This window comes from Sciurus carolinensis, chromosome 11 (genome assembly GCF_902686445.1).
Source record: "Sciurus carolinensis chromosome 11, mSciCar1.2, whole genome shotgun sequence".
NCBI classification, from domain to species: Eukaryota; Metazoa; Chordata; class Mammalia; order Rodentia; family Sciuridae; genus Sciurus; species Sciurus carolinensis.
In genome coordinates, this window is record NC_062223.1 from 67512647 (window position 1) to 67534778 (window position 22132).

At 36.9% G+C, this 22132-nt stretch overlaps 1 protein-coding gene across 1 annotated transcript; it reads left to right on the forward strand.

Annotated features, from left to right (window-relative positions):
- The first annotated feature begins 5960 nt into the window (after window positions 1-5960).
- Window positions 5961-19737, forward strand: Tmem9b (TMEM9 domain family member B). The gene is made up of 5 exons (XM_047519199.1): window positions 5961-6692; window positions 8960-9051; window positions 11996-12104; window positions 14059-14193; window positions 18551-19737. The coding sequence occupies exons 1-5, from the start codon at window positions 6588-6590 to the stop codon at window positions 18704-18706; spliced, it is 597 nt and encodes a 198-aa protein (XP_047375155.1). The 5' UTR covers window positions 5961-6587; the 3' UTR covers window positions 18707-19737.
- The last annotated feature ends 2395 nt before the right edge of the window (window positions 19738-22132 follow it).

The window sequence follows — 22132 nt, forward strand, 5'->3', positions numbered from 1 at the left end:
GTGAGAGAGCCCAGGCATAGTCTAATTTCATCAGTGTTTCTCTCTCAGGGTCTTCTGAACATAAGGCTTTGTGGGTTTCGGTTCCTCCATTGCTATTAGTCCTTCAGCTCCCTCTTACTGGCTATATGTCTTTAGGCAAATTGGTGAATCTCACTGAGCTTGGTTTTGTAGTCTATAAAACATAATAATAGTACTTATTTCATAGTGTCAAATGAGATAATTCAGGTAAAGTTGTCAATGCAAAGCTTTATATATGAGAATAATCTTTTATGGTGGGTTAACAACAGTGTAGGAGAAAACACTTCTAGAAAAAAATTAGTTCAAACGAACGGGAGGTTAGGGAAGGAAAAATATTGAATGAACCTTAATATATCGTTAAAGTCAATGTCAAATGGCATTCCAAATAAATGCATTTTATATATAATAAAAACTTAACTCTTAAGTGTTAATATCCTAAACAGAGTAGTTAAATAGTCAACTAGTAACATGATTTAACTATGAACCCAGATACTCCAATGTTGACATATCAAAGCCTGCCAGTTGCCTTGAATAAAAACCAGGCTGGGAAGAGGAAGTTCAGTTGATTCAGTACAGATACTTGTGTTTGCCAGGGAAAAGACTTGGAGTAGAGGGAGTTGGTATATATAATTTTCTGTACTGTAAGCATTAATAATAGGAATCTAACTCTACTTTGATCTGATGTGGGGATTCTGTTATGGAATGCCGGACTCCTTGTTACACTAGATGATCTTGTACCTGGGGCTGGGGGTGCTATACTGAGAGGTGCTATACTGATTCTTATCTTACTTATTCTGGAAACATGTAAGGATATGAGAACTGATTGGTGCTAGGGTTGACCTTATGAGGAAACAATTACCATGTTAAAGTCTTACAGAAACTGTCCCCCCATATCTGAGCTCATACTAATTTCTCTGTGGTATACAGGAATAACTGGGGAATAGAAAATATATTATAGTAAAGAGGTTCATTAGGACAGATTTGAGCATAGGGGTATATGAAAGGGACCTAGTCTAAGGTCTGAGTGGTAGGAAGATCCAGTTGTGAATGACTCATAAAGAGTAGAATTCTAGAAATGGCAAAGTTCAATATCAGCAGGTAAGTCATGCGGTGAGGGTAGATAATCATATTCCTTAGTCCATTCTTCTAAATCAGGAATTAGCCAACTTTTCTGTAAAAGTTCAGATAAATATATTTGGCTTTATGGGTTAGTCCTTTCCAACTACTCAACTCTGCCACTGTGGCATGAAAGTAACCATAGGCATATGCAAATGAATGAAATTTGAATTTATATAATTGTTACATGTTACAATATAATGGCATCTTTAGATTTTCTTAGCCACTTAAAAGTATAAAAAGTATCCTTAGCTTGCGAATTGTATGAAAACAAAATTTGGTTATAGGTTATAATTTGAGACCATCTCTAAATAAAATACAAAATAGGGCTGGGGATGTGGCTCAGTGGCCAAGTGCCCCTGAGTTCAATCCCTGGTACCCACTGAAAAAAAAAAAGGTTGCAGGGACACGGATAAGAAAGTGCTGCCCTGGAAGATGGGTCTGCTAAGTGAAATAAGCCAGGCACAGAAAGACAAATACCATATGACCCACTTACATGTAGAATATAAAACAATCGAATTCATAGAATGACAGTAGATTGGTGGCTACCAGAGGCTGGGGGGTTAGAGGAAATAGGGAAATGTTGACAAGGGTACAAAGCTTCAGTTAAATAGGAGGAATAAGCTTTGCAAATGGCAACTACAGATAATAATATTGTATATTCTGAAATTGCCGAGTAAACTTCAAATTTTCTCACCACACAAAAAAATGTATTTTTGTGCATTTGAGATGGATATGTTAATTATCTTGCTTAATCATTCCACATTGTATACATAGATCATAACATCATTTTGTACTCCATAAATATGTGTAATTTGTTGATTTGCAATAAAATTTAAATTGTTTTAAAAATTGAAAGGTAGAGAAAGTACTTTAGTAAATTTAAAACATGATAATAGAAATTTTAAAATTAAAGAGAAGAGTTGGAAAGTGGAAATCTTTTAGAAAAAGAGAGAGAGAGAGAGAGAGAGAGAGAGAGAGAGAGAGAGAGATGGAAATGAGGAAGACAGTTTAAAAGTTTCCCAGAACAAAAGCTGTGCAGTAGGTGTAGAGAACAACCAATTAGGTGTGGAGGATGACAGACTCCAGGAAGGTTGTCTCCAATTTAAAAAATAAATGAATAAGAGTTGAAGGTATAGTTCAGTTGTTGAGCACTTGCTTAGCATGCTCAAGGTCTTGGGTTCCAATGTCCAGCACCTTAAAATAAATAAATAAATAAATAAATAATCAAACAGACTATTGGAGACTTTGGGATAGATTAATTATAAATACTTGAATGCCAGGTACCTAAGAAAGTTTGCATGGAGTAAAAGACAATAGCTAATGTCAAAGAAAGGAGATGTAATCATACTGTGCTAATAAGATTAATTGAATAATATGATACATTTTTGTAATAATAATTATGTGCTTAAAAGGATATACAGATACATGGAGGGGTAGAGGATGCAGAAACAACATGTGTTTATAAGAAGGCTATAGAGTATAATGCATATCTTACTGCCTTTAACAAGAAGTAAAATGATAGCCCAACTGAAAAATTAGTAACTAGTATTATAAGCATGCTGTTTAGAAATATGAAAATAAATCCTAGATAGATGACTAAAAGATTAAAAATATATTATCTCTAGGAAGTAGAAATTAAGAGTATAGAGGGCTGACAGGACCTAACGTTTTTGCTTATAAGACTAGTGATCCTATTTGATTCTTTTAAATGTAATATGTTGAATAAAATGAATATGATTAATGTAGTATTTATTTGAAATATTAGTAGTAAGAAATGAGAAACAGTTCTCATTAGTATTGTAAGACACTGGAAAACCATAATGATTTAGTTCCCCTCTTAAACTAAAAATATCTTGCTACTCTGGTACTGAACTGTACCAACTGTGTTGCTGGTTATGTCAAGGGCCCAACTAACTTGTTGGCAGTAGTGGCACCAACAGTTCTAGGAACAGAAATAATATGGCCCCATTTGTTGTATGATGATGGGCATGAGCAGGTACTGCATACTAAAATGGCTTTATAGACAACTGAAGACAGGAACCTTACTAGAGGGGACTGAGTATGAGAAAACATCCTGACAGATGCACATAAGAAGAAGGCTCATCTAGGACAGTCCCAGGGTATGCTAAGAAATAGCTGGAATGACTGTGTGTGTGTGTGTGTGTGTGTGTGTGTGTGTGTATGTTTCTGTCCTATATCTACTGAAGGCACAAAAGAAATCATCATCGTTGATGCTATGTAAGATTGTATTTGTTCTCCTGGACTACTGTGGCCTAGGCAAGTGCTGCATAAATAGAGAGGATGGGGCGGAGGTATAAGAAAGAAGGGGTCATGCAGAGAACTCCAATTAATCACTGGAGAGGAATAGATAGGGAACCGCAGATAGATGGCATAGCCTTGGTCCCAGATACATTTGTCCCAGATACATATATTGTCACTTCTTCCTAACCTTCTGATTCCCTCACTTAAATTTAGAAAAGATTCCTCCTACTTGTTTACCCATCCCCCACCAGGGGACTTTTCAGGCCTCAGGAAGAAGAGTGAGAACCCAGACCATGTGGAAGGGTACACCTGGACTGCATCACTCAAGAGGAATAGAGTAGGAAACCTAGTTACAGGGAAGCAAAGAAAAGGGCGGGAAGGAGAGTGGATAGTCTAGCCTCACTTTTAGAAAGAACAACTCCAAAATGATTCAGGGTTTAGGAAGACCATAGGTCAGAAATCTTTCCTCTCCACTGCCTACTATAGTGCCCCAGATCCAGATGCCACATCTCAGCCTCTCATGGTCAGACACAAATCAAGCAAGGATTCAAGTCTGACACTTTTCTTTGAAACCAACTAAAGGAGCTTCTTTCATTCCCTTTTTCCCTTTCTTTGGTTCACATATTTGTTGTTTATTTTGGTCTTCAATTACAAAGATAGCAAGATAAGGTTCCTATGCTCAAAGAGTTCACAATATTTTGGACAAGGTTGGGGTTATAAGGGGAGATAGGAAAACATAATTTTTATTTTAATGAGGTAAGTCAGGAAAAAATATCTGTACCAACATAGAAGGGTACATTTGTCAAGGAAAGCTTTCTGGCTTAGAAAACCCATGACCTAAAGGAAAGAGTTATTGAAATATAAGCAGGACAGAAAAAGAGGAACCAATGCTTCCACTTCTAATGAGTCACTTGAAATTACATTCATTTTTTGGCAAGCACGTACTCCTCTCAAACCCTCAGCTCTGCCTTTCCCCCGATACCCTTCTTACGTTGGCCTGAATCTTCATTCAGCCTGAAATCAGGCACAACCTTATAGTCACACTCCACTAATGGCAGACACATTGTATACTCTAGAACAGTGTTGCCTTAAAAAGTATAATTTTTTAGTAGCCACATTTAAGAAGTAAAAAAGTGAAATTAATTTAATAATATATTTTATTTAACCCACTATGCCCAAACATTCAAACTTTAGCCAATATTCTAAAGTTAGATATTTTACATTTTTTCATGCTAGGTCCTTGAAATCCAGTGAATGTTTGACATTTACAGCATAGCTCAATTCAGACGAGCCACATTTCAAATGCTCAGTGCAGCTCTAAATTCTGTCTTGGACAGGGCAGCTGTCCGCATTGAATGTACTTGGTGTTTCTCCACTAAGAAGATGAGGCCAGGTGGGAATGGTGGAGAGCAGCCTGGGCAACACAGTGAGGCCCCCCCATCTCAAACACGTGCGCACACACCCACAAATACCCAGATGAGGCCCCTGATGTGGAGGCATTAAGGTATATCTCCTCTAAGCCTCTGTATCCCTATCAAGGCCTTGAAAACAATTTTGAAGAAGGAAGTCCTATGAGGTTCTGTCAATGAGTGAGCACTCCATTATCTAGATACCAGATCTAGACAATCCTAAAATGATCCCAAAATTGCTGCTGAATCAGCTTTTAGCAATCAGATCCACAGTGCCTCACCCATACATCTGACCCAGGCTGTCTCCAGATTTCCTGTGGCCAGCAGAAACACCCACTGCAGATACTTGGTAATTCACCAGTGTGGCAGTATCTTCACAGGAAGTTGGTAAGATGGCAAATAGCCCAGCTGATCTGACTGGTTGGGGCTTGGCGTCACTTGCCATTTGGGACCCAAAAGGGCTAAATATATTGGTGTAACAGCAGACCACTTATGTTAGTCTAGCCTACAAGCAACAAGAATCACATGGGAGAAAAATATTCAGAAGATTCTACCGGTTAATTAAAACATTTTCACAAACTAGAAAGGACCACTTTTAAAATATATATATAGGGGGGGAAAAACACGGTATCTTGGGAGTAGATTTTGAAATTCATAATTCAATTCCCTCATGATGGGCAAAGAACCAAAGGCCGAGGAAAGGGAAGTGATTTGCACAAGGCCATTCGGCAAATCCATAAAGGTTGTGATGAACCCTGCATCCCTTCCACTACCTCCTCGGTCTCCACTATCTGAAAAATATTTTAATTAAAGACACTGTGCCATCTCCAGGGGGATATAAAGTATCTGCTGAGGATGCTGCACCCTGAAGAACTGGGTCAGCGCTATCCCAGTTCTGACTTAGCTGTCAGACGCCAAGGATATGCAGTCCTCACCGGTGCGTAGAGCCCGAATTCCCCACCTCCTGGAATCCTGGGCGGAGGATGCTGTTGGGTCAGCCCAGTTCAGCTCCGCCGCTGTGACCCACTTCCGAACTGCAGGCTGGACCAAGGCGGTCAGCCCTAGGCGGAGGCCACACCCACCAAGGCAGCAAACAAAGGCTGTTAGAAACCTGGTAGGCAGCTGTGTCCCGGAGGCTCATGGGAGGCAGGTTAGTACCCAAAGTGCAGGAGACGACCCCCCCAACACTCCGACTCGAGTGGGCTTCAGGGAAAAGGATGCTCGCCCAGACCCAGCCCGGTTTCCGCGCTTAGCACCTGCCCTGCCTCTAGCAGCCAGAATGAGCCTCTGCCCCAGCAATTCCTGGGGCTTCGGCTCACCTCGGCCTCCCCCGGCTGGCAACTTAGGCTCCGACCCTGCATTCCCTCGGACACCCGGAGCTTGCTGGGGTTTCCCTGAGAGGACTTTACAGACAGCTTGGCCCCGGCTGCTTCTGCTCCCGGGAAGATATCCGAGCGCCTCAAATCTATGCCGGGCCCAGACTGCCATCCTAGAGCGAACCCTTTCCGTCCGGCGGCCGAGTGTTGGCCCGCCCCGCGCGGGGTTCTTGCAGCCTCCGGTCCCTTCGCACAGGGAACAGTTTCCGGGGCGGATGCATTTTACAGCTGACCCGGCGCTGCCGATGACGTGAGGTCCCAGACGGAAGTGCGGGCGGAGGATTCCGAGTCGGATCCCGAGCCTGATCCCGAGCCGGATCCCCCGAGCCGGATCCCGGAGTCGGATCCCCGAGCCGGGAGTAGGTCTCCGGGCTCCGGGCTGCCGGGTGACTGGGCTGCCGCGATGGCGACCCTATGGGGAGGCCTCCTTCGACTTGGCTCCGTGCTCAGCCTGTCGTGTCTGGCGCTCTCCGTACTGCTGCTGGTGCAGTTGACAGACGCCGCCAAGGTGAGTCCCTCCCAGCCTTCGCTCCTGACAGGAGCTCCTCCCCTATCTCCGGCCTTGCGGAAACTGGATCTGCCAACCTGCTCTCTACCCCAGTCCTCTCCCAGCCCTGACAGCCATACTCCTAGCTTCACAGCCCTAGCAGCCCTCACCCTTGCTCTTCATTGAGCACTTCAGCCCTCAACCATGACAGCCTGGCAGTCGCCGCCCCCACACCCAGTCCTGACAGCTACTCTTCCACCTCTTGACATTTCCCTCCCCAGCCCAGTGTCCATCTCAAACTTTACAACCTTTCCAGTTCCAAGAACCTTTAACTCTCCACCTGCTCTGATAGCTTACTCCCAACCTCCACCAACCTCATCCCCTCTCTTCTCCAGACCAAATGATACGAAGCCCCTCATCTTACAGAAGTTTTTCCTATTAGGAACTAACTCTCCCGAACTCATCCCTGAACAGATTCCCTTCCTATCATGGAGTCTTGCTTTTCCTGGTGGCCTCCTTCGTAGTAGGACCTACAGAGTATCTCTCACCAGCTTAATATTTTCATCTTCCTCTCTCAAGGACCTCTTGGCCTCCTTCTTGCTTTCTTTCTGATAATTTAGTGGAAAAGGAATGAGACAAATCGCAGGAAGGGTGAGAATGTGGCCTTTCCCCAAGTTTTATTTCTTGACCCATCTGACCCTCACATGCGGCTGTCTGGTGCATCTACTTTCCAGACCTGCCCTGGTCTCATACATACTTGTATTTCCTCTTTGATGAGCTAAATCATTTTGGGGAAAAACAGAAAGAATTCACATTAGTGTGATGGAAAAACAGAATGGCATTGCATTTTTTAAATAGGAGCTTAAATCTATATCTTTTTTGTTATACATAACTAGAGAAATCTATAATATCTTTAAACATAGGGACTAAGAAAGATAGATTACAAGCAGGCAGATGTTTTTGATCAGAAGTTCTTTTTGAAATTCTTCCTGACCTACCACCAGAAATGAGACAGCAGCAATTCTCTTGACTTTTAAAACTTCCCTGCGTGTTGTTCATCATTACTTTATGTAGTATTTTATGATCCTAAATGTGTCAATCTCTTCTTCCTAGGGTGTGTCCTAGGGCAGGAACCATGTCTCATGCTTATCTGAATCCACCTCATTGAGCACAAGGTCTGGCTCAGAGTAAACACTTACTAAATAGTTGCTGAGTAAGTTTATGAACAGTGGACAACTCTGCCAGACATATCACTGTATGTAGGAGCTATGGGCATGGTCCTCTGGGGACTAGTGAGCAACCCCTTTCTCAAATTCCCCTTTGCTGAGGAAAGATTTACTCTTTCTCTTCATATATGCCTCTCAAAATTTTTGTTGTTGTTGTTAGTAGTTGTCCTCTCTGTCAACCAGGGATTAGTAGTAGTTTCCTGGGAAGAGTGGAACAAACTGATCTCAACCAGAATTAAGCTACTTCCCTTATGTACTTCCTTCCTAGTTGTAGCTGAGTGCCTCTAAAAATTCATTCCTTATGGAATTCTAGCCCAGTCCATTTTATCTGCGTCAGTGCCTTTCTACCAAAGGGTGAAAGATGGTAGGAAAAAGAATTGTGACTTTGTATTTTTGTGATGCTAGGGATCAAACCCAGGACCTCACTATACTAAACACTTAATCTAACATTGAGCTAAATCCCTAGCCCTTTTTAAAATTTTTATTTTGAGACAGGGTCTTGCTGAATTACCCAGGCTGGCCTTGAACTTGTGATCCTTCTGCCTCAGCCATGTGCCTCCCCCATCCTTTTGTAATCAACATTCTTATTTATAGGCACAACTGTCTGTCAACTATGTATTTTTCTACTTGAAGGTAGGTGGTGATAACATTAACACAATTTGATGGATATGTGATTAATAAGTCACAGATCATGTATTAGATATTTCAAAATTTTATGTAGCATATAATGATTCATTAGCTTAGCATAAAGGACTTGTGGCTTTTAAAAACTTACACCACTCAAAATTAAAATTTTATTTTTTAAAAATATTTTAAATTTTATTTTTTATTAGTTGTTGATGAACCTTTATTTATTTGTGTATGGTTCTGAAAATCAAAACCAGTGCTTCACATATGCTAGGCAAGTGCTGTACCACTGAGCCACAATCTCAGCCTCCAAAATTAAAATTTTAAATGAATGGTTTTAGAATCGACAGGATGCTTAGTAAAACGTATATTTGCAATTTTTAAAAATATGGATGATGAATCATAAATTATACTAAGTTTTCATTTTGGTTACAGAATTTTGAGGATGTCCGATGTAAATGTATCTGTCCTCCCTATAAAGAGAATTCTGGGCATATTTATAATAAGAACATATCCCAAAAAGATTGGTAAGTATTCTGGATCACTGACCTGCCACATTTCTTTCTGTGGTTGTTACTGATGGCTCAGAGTGTTTACCCAATGTATCATTTTCTTTTAAGTATTTCTTTTTTTAAGCAAAAGTATGTCAAATTTTTTTAAAAAATATTTTTGTTAGTCATTGATGAACCTTTATTTATTTATTTATATGCAGTGCTGATAATTGAACCCAGTGCTTCACACATGCTAGGCAAGCATTCTACCACTGAGTCACAATCCCAGCCCCTCACATGCTTTTTTATTTGAAAAAGAGTAGGGCCGAGTACATGACAGAAACCTAAAAGAACACTATAACCCAAACACAAAACCCTCCATAGGGAAGGTTTCATATGCAGATGGCACTGAATTTTTGGCACCTAAATTACCCCTTGTTACCTGCTTTTGGTGAGGGACCTTTTTCTCTCTCTTGCTTTTCAGTGAAAGGTAAGCAAAACTTCATCTGAATTATAATTTGTACATCAGGTTTTTTAAAAAAAATTTAATTTTATTCTAATTAGTTGTACATGACAGTAGAATGCATTTATACATTTTGATAGATCACACATAGAGTTTAATCTCTCATTTTTCTGATTAGACATGTTGCAGGTATACATTGGTTTTGATAATATATTGCCACATATGGGAGGCTATGTTTAAAAATGTCAAAGGGCTCAGGAATGACTGAATGAACTATATATATATTTAGTTTCGCATTTGGTGTGTGTAAATAGGTTATATGTGTGCAGAAATAGTGATCCTTTTGCCCTCAGGCAATCAGGCAGACCTATAGTGACGAATCCTGACTGACTAACCAGTCACCAGCAGTCTTCTTTGTTTATCCCAGTAGACCTTATAAATGGTACTTTTTCTACATGTGCCATGAAAAGATGTGTTACAGCAGAACAGATGTACTCCTTCCCATAGAATTGTGATGTTTATAGTTTATAACCAAAGGGGGAAAATTGAGGGGATAGGAATCCAAGGAAAATAGCTCTAAATGATAGCTATTTTCACAAGAACCTGATTGCACAGCTCAATAACCAGCAAAGGGTCTGAAAGCAAGATTAAAATCTTTCTGTCACAATATTCCAAACTGACTTTGAAAAAGCATGAACATATTTAGCTTCTCTGATGTCATTGTTTATTCTTTCCATGACGAATACTGTTTGATGTGTTCATGAATACTTCTTGTGAACGTCTGTGTTCCACTTTAAAAGGTTTCATATTACAAAGTGATTTGGTGATATTATTACACATTTTCTATCAGCCAGTTATGCAAAACAATCCTCAAATAATCTTTTAAGTTACTTCTATAAATTTTCCAAAAATACTGAAGACTTATGATCAGTTTATTCTCTTATCAGTAAGAGAATATGAATTCAAGTTGCAAATAAATTCACTGTTCAAGTAATTTATAGCAATCGTTGCACTAACTTTTTGTTATTCCAGGCTCCGATAGAATCATACATTGTTCATTCCTGGTTATTAGTCAAAATAGAGAGCTTTGAAAATAAACAGTTGAAAAGAAGGCTTGTTTGGGATTTTTCTTCCTTCCCTTCCTCCCACTTGCCCTTGATTCTTTCTGACAGCTTAGCCTTTTACTGTAATAACTTCCCAGTTGGTACTGAAATTTTTAATTTGCTTTATAAAGACAGACAGGTGGTCATCAACCAGGATGTTGTGGCTTCCTGAGGCCTCCAATATTAATATACCCAGAACTTAAAAGAAACGAATGCACAAATGTGTAAATGAAAACATATAGGTCAGGCATTAGATTGATGGGGTCATATGCTGAGTAACCATTGCCTATTTCTGAATCAGGAACAGATATTTAATGCTGTAAAGGATGTAGATGAAGTCAGACTTTTAACCTACGTACCTATGATTTAGAATAGTGTTCTGGTTTGTGTTTGGGGTGTGGTTCAAAGTTGATAATATCTTCCTTTTGACACTAGGAGGAGGTGTTGCCTAGTTCCCAAAAGTAGCTGAGCTGTGTCTAGGTCTGGCTCTATTTATGATTGGTTGGTTTGAACGAATCTCCCTGCTTCTTCATCCTTGCTCAACTCTTGCACAGTATTCAACACCTTGTTGTTACTACAAAGTATTTGTCCTTCAAAAGAAGAACTAAATATTTACTCAGCACTTAGTTTTTCAAGTAATTCTTAGGTATTTCAAGTAATTTCAGGTTTATGAACCTGAAATAGGAAACTTTTATGTATGAGTTGTGGAATCTTACTTTTTTTTGAAATTCTACTAGTAGAGATTTAATTTTTCATGACTATCTGTTTAAATTAAATTTCTTGTTACAGAACTTTTTTCATTTATACCATTTTGTGTTTTCTTTCTAATGCCACAATTCAGAGGTAATAGAACACAAAAAAAGTGTATTTTGATAGGACAAAGAGAAGGAATCAGCCTAGAGCATTGAGTGTCCCCAAGAAAGATGAGTGGGGTAGGAGAGGTTGCTGTAATTGAGTTCTTAAATAGTTTAAGCCAGAAATGTCTAAGGAAGAGTACCAAAAGGAAAAACATTGCCCTGTGGTTGGCAGGACAGAAAAACGTTGCCTTCTTTGCTGAAGGTAATCAGAGTGATAGACTCCTAACAGCTGAGAAAAATAATAAAAGTGTGTGATACCTGTCCCAGACATATAGAACAGGCATATATCCCTCTAGCACAGGCATTTGTGACTGTTAACAATACATCTGAAAAGAGACCACTACTATGTATGTGTCTTAAGATGTCTTAGACTATTAAATCTTACCAAAATGCTAATATTAAGAGAGGAAATGATTTCACTTTTCTTTTTTGATTATTTGTTCCTTATGTTCTTTCACTGGGATAAGTTCAATGATATTTCTGGATTTCAGGAAAATTTTGATCAGTGTAAGTACAAAGTCAAGCCAGCCTTTAGCAGTATTTATTTGTGTTTTCAGTGATTGCCTTCATGTCGTAGAGCCCATGCCTGTGCGGGGGCCTGATGTAGAAGCATACTGTCTACGCTGTGAATGCAAATATGAGGAAAGAAGCTCTGTTACAATCAAGGTGAAATATACATGATCTCTAGACAAGACAGAAAATTTTGAACCCCCTTCCCAAAAGGGAATGCGCCTGCTCTCTGCCTAACTGAGATGCTTTGTGGTTATTTAGGATATGTTATACAGATATGTGAAATAGATAGATATGTTAAAATGTGCTACATTTAATCAGCATATTCCAGAAAGATATCCTAATTTCTCTGTTGGCTGTGTACACCAACGGAGAAAACTAGGCTAGTGAGACGACAGCATAATTAATCACTACCCTTCCAACCTTTTGAATAAATTATATATATAAATGTATATATGTATGTATGTATATGTATATATGTGTGTATATATATATAATACATACACACATATATACATATATATAGTAACTATTCCAGAAACATTAGTTCTGAATTTTAAGATCTTCCTCCTTCAATTCCTACAGGAAATGGAATATACATAACTCATCACTATTTGGATTCTTATGAGTTCAATTACTTTATTGTGATTAGGACTAATGGTTGCTTTCTCAAGTTTTTTTAATATAGTGCTTACCATTCCTTTCCTCAAAAAAAAGCCTTGTTGTGAAGCTGCAATGATAAGTCGTAATAAAATTTCTCCTGTGAATGACCCCACTGGAGAGCTCCTGTTCCAGCAGAGTTTAGTACTGTAGAAAATCCTCACTGTACTTTGTCTTTGAACTTATTTTTTGGATTATAATTTATTGCACCCTAAAATTTATTCATTATAAATACACAATTATATAGATTTTAATAAATTTAATACAACTTTTTAAAATATACTTTTAAAACATTTCTATTACACTAAAAATATCCCTTTATTCTCATATACAGTTAATCCCTATTGCTATCCCCAACCCCAATCACTTGATCACTATTCCACTTTCTATCTGTATATATCTGAATATTTCATATAAATGGAATTGTGTAGTATGTGGTCTTCTGTGACTGCCTTTTTTCATTTATCCTAATGGTTTTTATTTTTATAAGTTGTAGCATATATCAGTATTTCATCCTATTTTATTGCTGAGTCGTGTTCCATTTTTTTTTATTTATTTATTTTTATATTTTATTTTGAGACAGGGTCTCGCTAAGTTGCAGAGGCTGCCTTTGAATTTGCTATCCTCCTGCCTCAGCCTCCCAAGCCACTGGGATTACAGCCATGTGCCACTGTGCCCTCCCTAGTGTTCCATTTATTAATATCCATTCCTCAATTGATGAACATTTGGATTATTTCCAGATTTATACTGTTAGGACTATCTGCATACATGTCTTTATATGGATATATGTTTCTCTTTCTCTTGGGTAAATTCCATAGAGTGGTAAACTTATGTGTAATTTAACAGTCAAGCAGATTGTTTTCCAAAGTGGTTGTGCCAGCAGTGTATGAGGGTTCTGTTTCTCCACATCCTTGTCAACAATTGCTAATATCTATTCTATTTTATTATAGTCATCTTAGTGGATGTGTCATGCTCTACTTTTGGTCAGCACACAAATTAGTTATCCCAAGAAAATCAACGACCTACAAAGTGTTTCTATAGACTTAGATTGGTCTAAAAGAGTGTTCTGTTGAAATTCACCTGAGCTACCTTTCCTGTTAAGATTCTTTTAAATTGTTTTGGCAAAAGTGCTGCTGAATCTAGGATACTATGTTCAGATGACAAAAGAAAATTGCTGTGTTAGCAATGGTAACAAATGATTAGTAGTAAGTGAAGATGGAGTTTTGAAAATTCATAAAAAGATCTCAAGACAAAATGCTTTTTTTCTTCTTTTATCTTAAATAGTACTTTGGCGAAGATTTGAGTTTGTTTCTTATTGGAATCTGGTTGGTATAGAAATCCTATATTCTTGGCAGATAAATCAGTCTTCACTGTGGCTTTGCAATTATCATAACAAAATTCTGATTTTTTGGCTTGATTAGAGATGTAACTTATTTTCAATTTTGTTTAGGTTACCATTATAATTTATCTCTCTATTTTGGGGCTTCTACTTCTATACATGGTGTATCTTACCCTGATTGAGCCTATACTGAAGAGGCGCCTCTTTGGACACTCACAGTTGATACAGAGCGATGATGATGTTGGGGTAAGTTTCTAGCCTGCCTTGCTGCTCATAGCCAGTATTCATCATCATCTGAAATAAAGTGAAATTAAAAAAATTAATAAGTCAAGGTACATTGGCACTCTCCTGTAATCTCAGCAGCTTGGGAGGTTGAGACAGGAAAATCACAGCTTTGAAGCCAGCCTCAGCAACTTAGCAAAGCCCTAAGCAAGTCAGTGAGACCCTGTCTCAAAATGAAAAAATTAAAAGGGCAGTGGATGTGGCTCATTGGTAGAGTACCCCAGGGTTAAATCCCCAGTAGCAAAAAAAAAAAAAAAAAAAAAAAATGCACATAAAATTGTTCGTATGCTGAAGCATATCCTCAACTTGAGATGCTAAAGAGAGTTCTAATTTTAGTGTCTATCTCTTTATGAGGAAATTGTTCTGTAAAGCCATAATGTGTCATTTTAAACTGATGGTCCTTGTCCTGTTTACCTTGAGAAAAGCATCTGAGATAGTTTTCTTCCCAAACTCCTGCCTGAAACACTTTTCCTATCAGTATCACCAAATATTTTAGAAGGCAAAGAGAATTTGCTGAAGGAAACTATGAAGACCACAGCATTCTTTTCTTATTAAAGCACAAGTTGATGACTTTCTGATGTTTTATGTTTTCCTTCTGCTTAAAAAAAAAAAATCTGATTTTTTTTCTTTAGCTCTGAAAAATAAATAAATAAAACCATCACTCCAGATCTTCCTTTTGTCTTTAAAACATATTTATATTTGTACACATAGTTGGCATAATCATTATATAAATTGTTGCATGGTCTCCTTTTCATTTTAACATTCCTTAATTCAAAAATATCTAGATACTGGCTTTGTCCATAAGCTTGATATTCAGCATAGTTTAGAGAATTGTATTGTTTGTTTTATCATTATCCTGTTTGGGATTATTTTTTAATTTTCCACTATTTCATTATTATATATAATTATAAATTACTCTTCTATTGAAATATTTTATTTTATGTTTCTGAAAGGGGATAAAATTCATTAAAGTTTAAGGATGAATTCTAAAAGCCAAACCCAGAGTGAGCTTGCCAACCAGTCAAGAGTTCTTTTACTCTGGAATGCCTTTGTGGACCTGTTGGTAAAATCTAGGAAAGGAGATCCTGGCTGGATGACTTGAGTTGTAACTATAAACAGAGTCTGCTTTTTGATCAACAGACTGTTGTCTCATAAATGTCAATTATGAATACTCAACTTATTTGGGCGAGATTTAATTCTTTTGGCAAGAATTTTCATAGGAGCACCTCTTTTGACCTCTTTTTCCTTTTTTTTTTTAAATTAATTCAACCAACACATAATGAGTTAAATATTCTGTATTAAGTACTGTTCTGGTTACTAGGAATAAAGAGATGAAAAAACAAAAAGACATGTAAAGGAGATGACTATAGTATGTTCTTCATTTTATTTTAATCATATAAGAAACACATACTTTCCTAGAGCATATTGACATGTTGAAAAGATTCCAGGAGGGGACTGACAGGCTGGGATAAAAGTTAATACTCGAGATCTGATGTGGTTAGACCTAGGCATAGTTATGGAACAAATGCAGGGATAGCTAGAAAGACAGATGTTGTATATGAGAAACATTAGAGTATCAAATACTATTTCCATGTTAATTTTCATTCATATGTTCTGGGTTTCTCAACCCTGCCACTTTAGATATTTAGGGTTGAGTAATTCTTTGTTGTGGAGGGCTGTCCTATTTATTGTGAGATATTCAGCAGTATCCCTAACTTCTCTCCACTAGATGGTAGAAGATTAATGCTGCATAATTGCCATCCCAGTCACGGCAATCAAAAATGTCCACAGACATTGCTAAATGTCCCTGGATAGGAAACAAAATCATACCCAATTGAGAACTGTGACATGAAAATGTTGTGTACCAAAGACCACATAAACCATTCTCATTTTATGCACAGCTTGAAAGTCGAACTTCACCTATATCCTTTACAGTATTAAATATTTGGTCCTGATTTCATAAATAGGCAATATTAATATACACAGGACATAAATAGATGCACAAATGTGTAGACAAAGATATGTAGGTTAGGCATTTGATTGATGGGGTCAAATACTCATTAACTGTTTTATCTCCAGTGATTGATTCTACCTGTGCCTTTACCATTAGAGAACATTGTCACTGAGAGGCCTGGCTGACCCTTGGATACTCGTTAAACTAATTCTGGACAGGGAGAGGTTTTCTGACCAGAGCTATGAATTTATGGCAACTCCACACACAAAAAAGTTAAATTTAAATTCCTACAACTGGTTAGTTATCCAACATATGAGTTCTTCATTATTTATATACTTATAAGAATGCTTTTTAAAAATATTTAATTTTCATTTTTGTTCAGTGTAAAACATTTTAAAGCAAATAAAAGTACAAATAGTTAAGAAGCTCATTGCAAATAGTCATAATATTTACTGTATCATATATCCATGACACATCACCACTATTGTCAAAGCATTACATTAAAACATGTTTTGTATTCATTGTAATTTTATCAGGTGTAAAAAGAACAAACATATGAAAAGGATAAATCTCCTGTATTTGCATTCTTCCCAGCATCCATGACCATGAGCAACTAGTTCAATCTTGTTCTGATAGGTGGAGAGCAGAACAAAAGGATTAACTGGTTTGTTTAGTCTTTTGAATATGTTCCTTAGGAAGATTTTTCTCCCCCTACGTTGAAGAGAAAACATGACTAAAACTCCAAGGTGCTCTTCTGATAAAATACGTCCTTCTTCCCAGCCTTGTTTATGTTAAGACAAGCCAATGGTAATAATATTTAATATACAAGTTCATTGAAACACCACATAGTGTCATTTTAATCTACCTGAATAAAATCTGTATATTGAGACCATCTGACACCAAGTCAAGTTAGTTAGGTAAGCTAAATTTTAGTGTTTATGCTAATTTGTTAAACGACCTTGGGTTAGTTTATTTCCATCTGAGAAATCAAGTAAACCTACAAACTTAGCCTTCCTCTTTGTTTACCTTCTTTCTAAAAACTTTGAAACACTTTGGAATTTTTTTAGAATTGTCTTTATTATTTTCATTTGTAAGGTTAAAAATAAAAAATAAATGGGATTTGCATAAGCTATTACCATTAAGTGAAAAGTTGATGATATTTGGATAAAGAAGGCAAGGAAAGATTCTTTATAGAAAACTCTTTGAGCATGTTGGCATGTATAAATGTTGTGCTATAAAAACAAGACCAGGTATTGTAACACCATATAGTTATAGTGCATATATATAGTTAAGTGGTTATCCATAGTTTTTCAGATACTTGCTGACTCCTGCCCTAGATGTATAATACAGCTTTGTTAGATATGCATAGCAGAACAATGTTTTTTCTTTCCTAGAGGCAAATTTTAAGTTTCTTCTTAGTTTAAGAAGTCTAAATTGTGACTTGCATCTTGTATTGGAATATTTAGTAACTTTACTAATAGGAGTTTCAGGAAAAAGAGATCAAGAAAAAGGCAAAACAAAAACAATAAATTACTATTGAATGTTTTTTGTCATTTAGGCAGCTGTGTTTATATCTCATTCATAGGTAGATTAACATGGTGGTTTCCTGTGTAATGACTACAAACATCCAGTTGCATTAGTTTACTTTAACTAGGAGAAGTTGGTTTTCACAGATATCTGGGTAACCCTTCGATAGCTCTTTCCTAAGACAGCAACTAACATGGAAGCCACTGGGTGCTCAGCAATGAAAAATTCAAACCTTTGTAGAAGAAAGATGCTAAAGTACATCAATCCTCAGTGTCCTTGGAAATAGAAAGAAATCATAGCACTTAATTTCTTTTCATTACAGAGTAGAGAAGGGGGAAGTGAGAAAACTTTTGAAAACTACCCATTTAGTTTGTGTTAAGGGTATAAGGAGAGATTAAAACCAACCAAGATAAGCTCTGTCAACTTATCTGCCATGGCAAATGTGGCACCAAGATGGCAGATAAATAATTTTAATATAATGGGAGTCAGGAAATTAAAAGACATATTTCCTCTGCCACAAATTAGTTGTATAGTATTGATTAATACAAGGAAAGCCCTTCTTTCTATGTATCATGGAGATACAGACATGAAAATAGACTTTCTTTGCCCTACTAATCAGGGAAGACTTCTCTCCCGAATGACCACTGTATTTGTCTTGAAATCTGCTTCTTAAGGGAAATGTCTTTGGAAATAGTGACCCATGGAAATGTTTCAAAAATATCCCTCTCACTTATGTCTCCTAAACCACCTTTTCCATAGATTTCATCCTACTTCTGATAGTTGAGTAAATAGAAGCGCATAGTCACATAGCTCTAATGTATTCTCCATATGGACTTTCAGGATCACCAGCCATTTGCAAATGCCCACGATGTGCTGGCCCGTTCCCGCAGTCGAGCCAATGTTCTGAACAAGGTGGAGTATGCCCAGCAGCGCTGGAAGCTTCAAGTTCAAGAGCAGAGAAAGTCTGTCTTTGACCGACATGTTGTCCTCAGCTAATCGGAAAGCAAATGCAAGGTAACTAGAAAGACACAAGGCAGACAACTGAAAAGAACTGACTGAGTTTTCCTGGGTTTTGTTTTAATACCTTGTTGTTTTCACCGACTCTTCCTGGAAGACTCAAAATTGGAAGCAAAAACATGCTTAGTATTTTTTTTTTTCTGGTTAACATATTAATGGAGACATTTTTAAAAGCACAGAGTTTGGAGTCAGTCAATAAGCCTTTTCCTACTTTGACTTTTACTAATAAAATTAAATCTGCCTATAAATTATCTTGAAGTTCTTTACCTAGAGTAAGCACTCTCTTTTTCACCACTTAGTTTTAACTTGATTTTCAAGATAATTTTCAGGTGTTTTTTGTTTTTGTTATTGTTTTGGGGTTTTTGGTGGGAGAGGGGAGGGATATGTGGGAAGTGCTTGACACAGCTTTTCTCAAGTTACTTTACAAATGAAATTTTGTAAATAGACCTTACCCTCTATTTTCAAATTTCATGAATATTTTCCAGTGTAGTCGGCCTCATCAAAGGGCTGACTTACCCATTTGACTTTTTTGCACTGACTGTATTAATCTTGGTATTAGGTTGGCCAGTGGCTTCATTTTATGGTAAATTGGATCTGAAATGCCTGGCAGCTCTTCACATAAATGCAGATTTTCTTCCTGTACTGTGATGTCTGATGCAATGCATCCTAGAACAAACTGGCCATTTGCTAGTTTATTCTAATGACTAAACATAGTCTTGGTGTGTGTGGTCTTCCTCATATTCTCCTAGTATTTTTAAGGACAAATCCTAAGGACTTGGACACTTGCAATAAAGAAATTATCTTTTAAACCGAAGCCTCTCTGAATTGATGACACTGGTCAGCATTTCTAGTTCAGAGGCAGCTGTTTGAGCTCTAATGTGTGCAGCTTTGAACTAGGACTGGAATTCTGGGTGCCTGTCTGAAAAGTATTACAGTTATTGGATAACTGGCTTTTTTCTTCCTATGTCCTCTTTGGAATGTAACAATAAAAATAATTTTTGAAACACCTACCAGTGTGTCAATGTTCTCTTAAGTTTCTTCTCTTCCTTCTTTGCTGTATGATTAGCTTGAAGATACAAAGACATTTTGTAGCCTGTAACTGTTGTAAGACAGTTTTATACCAATCTAATCATAAAACATTGGCATTAAGTTAACTGTGTGTGCATACAGAAAGAATGTATGAATTGTTAGGTGAGTGTCTAAAAACTATACAAATATTCTGATAACTTGAGAGATTTAAAAATTCCTTAAGGATTGCTTATTCTAAGAAGTCCTTAACAAAAATTATGTTAGAATTAAAATATGTTAAAATCACAAGGTTGAGATTTTAGGAACTATTAATGATTTTGGTTTTGTTTAGTTTTTTTTTTTTTTAAGGGTTTTTAGCACCCAAAAATCTAACCTAAACTTGATTTCATAGTTAGTATTAAAAAAAAGAAAAAGGGCTGGGGTTGTGGCTCAGTGGTAGAGAACTTTGCTATCATGTGTGAGGCCTGGGTTCGATCCTCAGCACCACGTATGAATAAATACAGACATACATACATACATAAATACATACATAAATAAATAAATGCAGACATACATAAATACATAAAGGTCCATTGGCAACTAAAAAAAATATTTAAAAATTTATTTTAAAAAAATAGATTCCATCGTGACTGATTTATCCCAGGCATTCAAGACTAGTTCAGCATTTGAAAATAATGTAATCTATCACTTCTGAAGAAGAAATCAAATGATCATATCAGTGTGAACACAGAAAAAGAACTGGACAAAAATCCAACACCCATTTATTATAAAAACTCTCCAGACATGTTGGCACATGTCTGTAATCCCAGCAACTTGGGAGACTGAGGCAGGAGGATCAAAAGTTTGAGGCCAGTCTGGGCACTTTAGTGAGACCCTGTCTCAAAATAAAAAGGGATGGGGATGTAGCTCAGAGCACTCCTGGGCTCATTCTCCAGTACCACAATCAATCAAACTAGAAAGAGAGGGGATCTTCCTAAACCAGACAAAGAATGTATACCAAAAAAACATTGTATTTAATAATGAGAAACTAGAAGCTTTCCTACTAAGAACGGGAACAAGACAAGGATGTCATTTCTCACCATTTCTTTTCAGTATTTATACTGGAAGTCCTAGTGAATGCATTAAGACATGAAAAAAAATAAAAGTTATACAGGTTGAAAAGGAAGAAATAAAAGTTGTCTTTGTTTATAGACGGCATGATTGGTTATGTAGAAACCCCAAAAGAATCAACAGTAACAAAAAAAATCTCCTGGAACTAATAAATTATTATAGTAAGGTTGCAGGATACAAGGCTAATATACAAAAAAAAAATTGCTTTGCTATATACAGTGAAGAAAAGGAATTTGAAATTAAAAACAATTTACATTATCACCCCTAAAAATTGCATTTTTAAGTATAACTCCAACAAAATATGCATAAGATTTAGGAAAGAAATTACAAAACCCTGATAAAGAAGTCAAAGAGGGGCTGGAGTTGTAGCTCAAGACTTGGTATTGCCAAGGTGTCTGTTCTTGCCAACTTGACCTGTAGGTTCAATGCAATCTCAATCAAAATCCCAGAAAGTTACTTTGTGGATATTGACAAACTGATTCTAAAGTTTATTTGGAAAAGTAAGTGACCCAGAAGAGCCACAAAATATTAAAGGGGACTACAAAGTCTGAAGACTGATACTACACATCTTCAAGACTTACTATAAAGCTATGGTAATCAAGACAGTATGGTATTGACATATGAGTAGATGAAAAGATCAATGACAGAATAGAGTCCAGACATAGTCACACATAAATACAGTCAATTGATCTTTTACAAAGGAGCAAAAGCAGTTCAATGGAGAAAAGATAATCTTCACCAAATGATGCCAGAACAAATAACATCTATATACAAAAAGATAAATAATAATCTAGACAGACTTTATACTCTTCCTGAAAATGAACTCAAAATGCATCATAGGCCTACAAGTAGAATGCAAAACTATAAAATTTCTAGAAGATAACCTAGGAGAAAAATCTAGATAATGATGACTTCTTAGGTAAAACTCCAATGGCATGATCCTTGAAGGAAATAATTGTGAAGCTGAAGTTCATTAAAATGTAAAACTTCTTCAAAAGACATTGTCAAGAGAATAAGAAAGTAGGCCACAGACCAGGAGAAAATATTTGCAAAAGAATATTTGATAAAAGACTATTATTCAAAATATACAAAAACACTTTAAAACTCAACAAAAAGAAAAAAAAATCCAACTTGGCAAAAATCCTAAACCAACATCTCACCAGAGAAGAAATACAGATTGCAAATATATCTAAAAGATATTCCACATCATATGTCATTGGGGAAATAAAACTTAAGACAACAATGAGGCCAGACATAGCACATGCC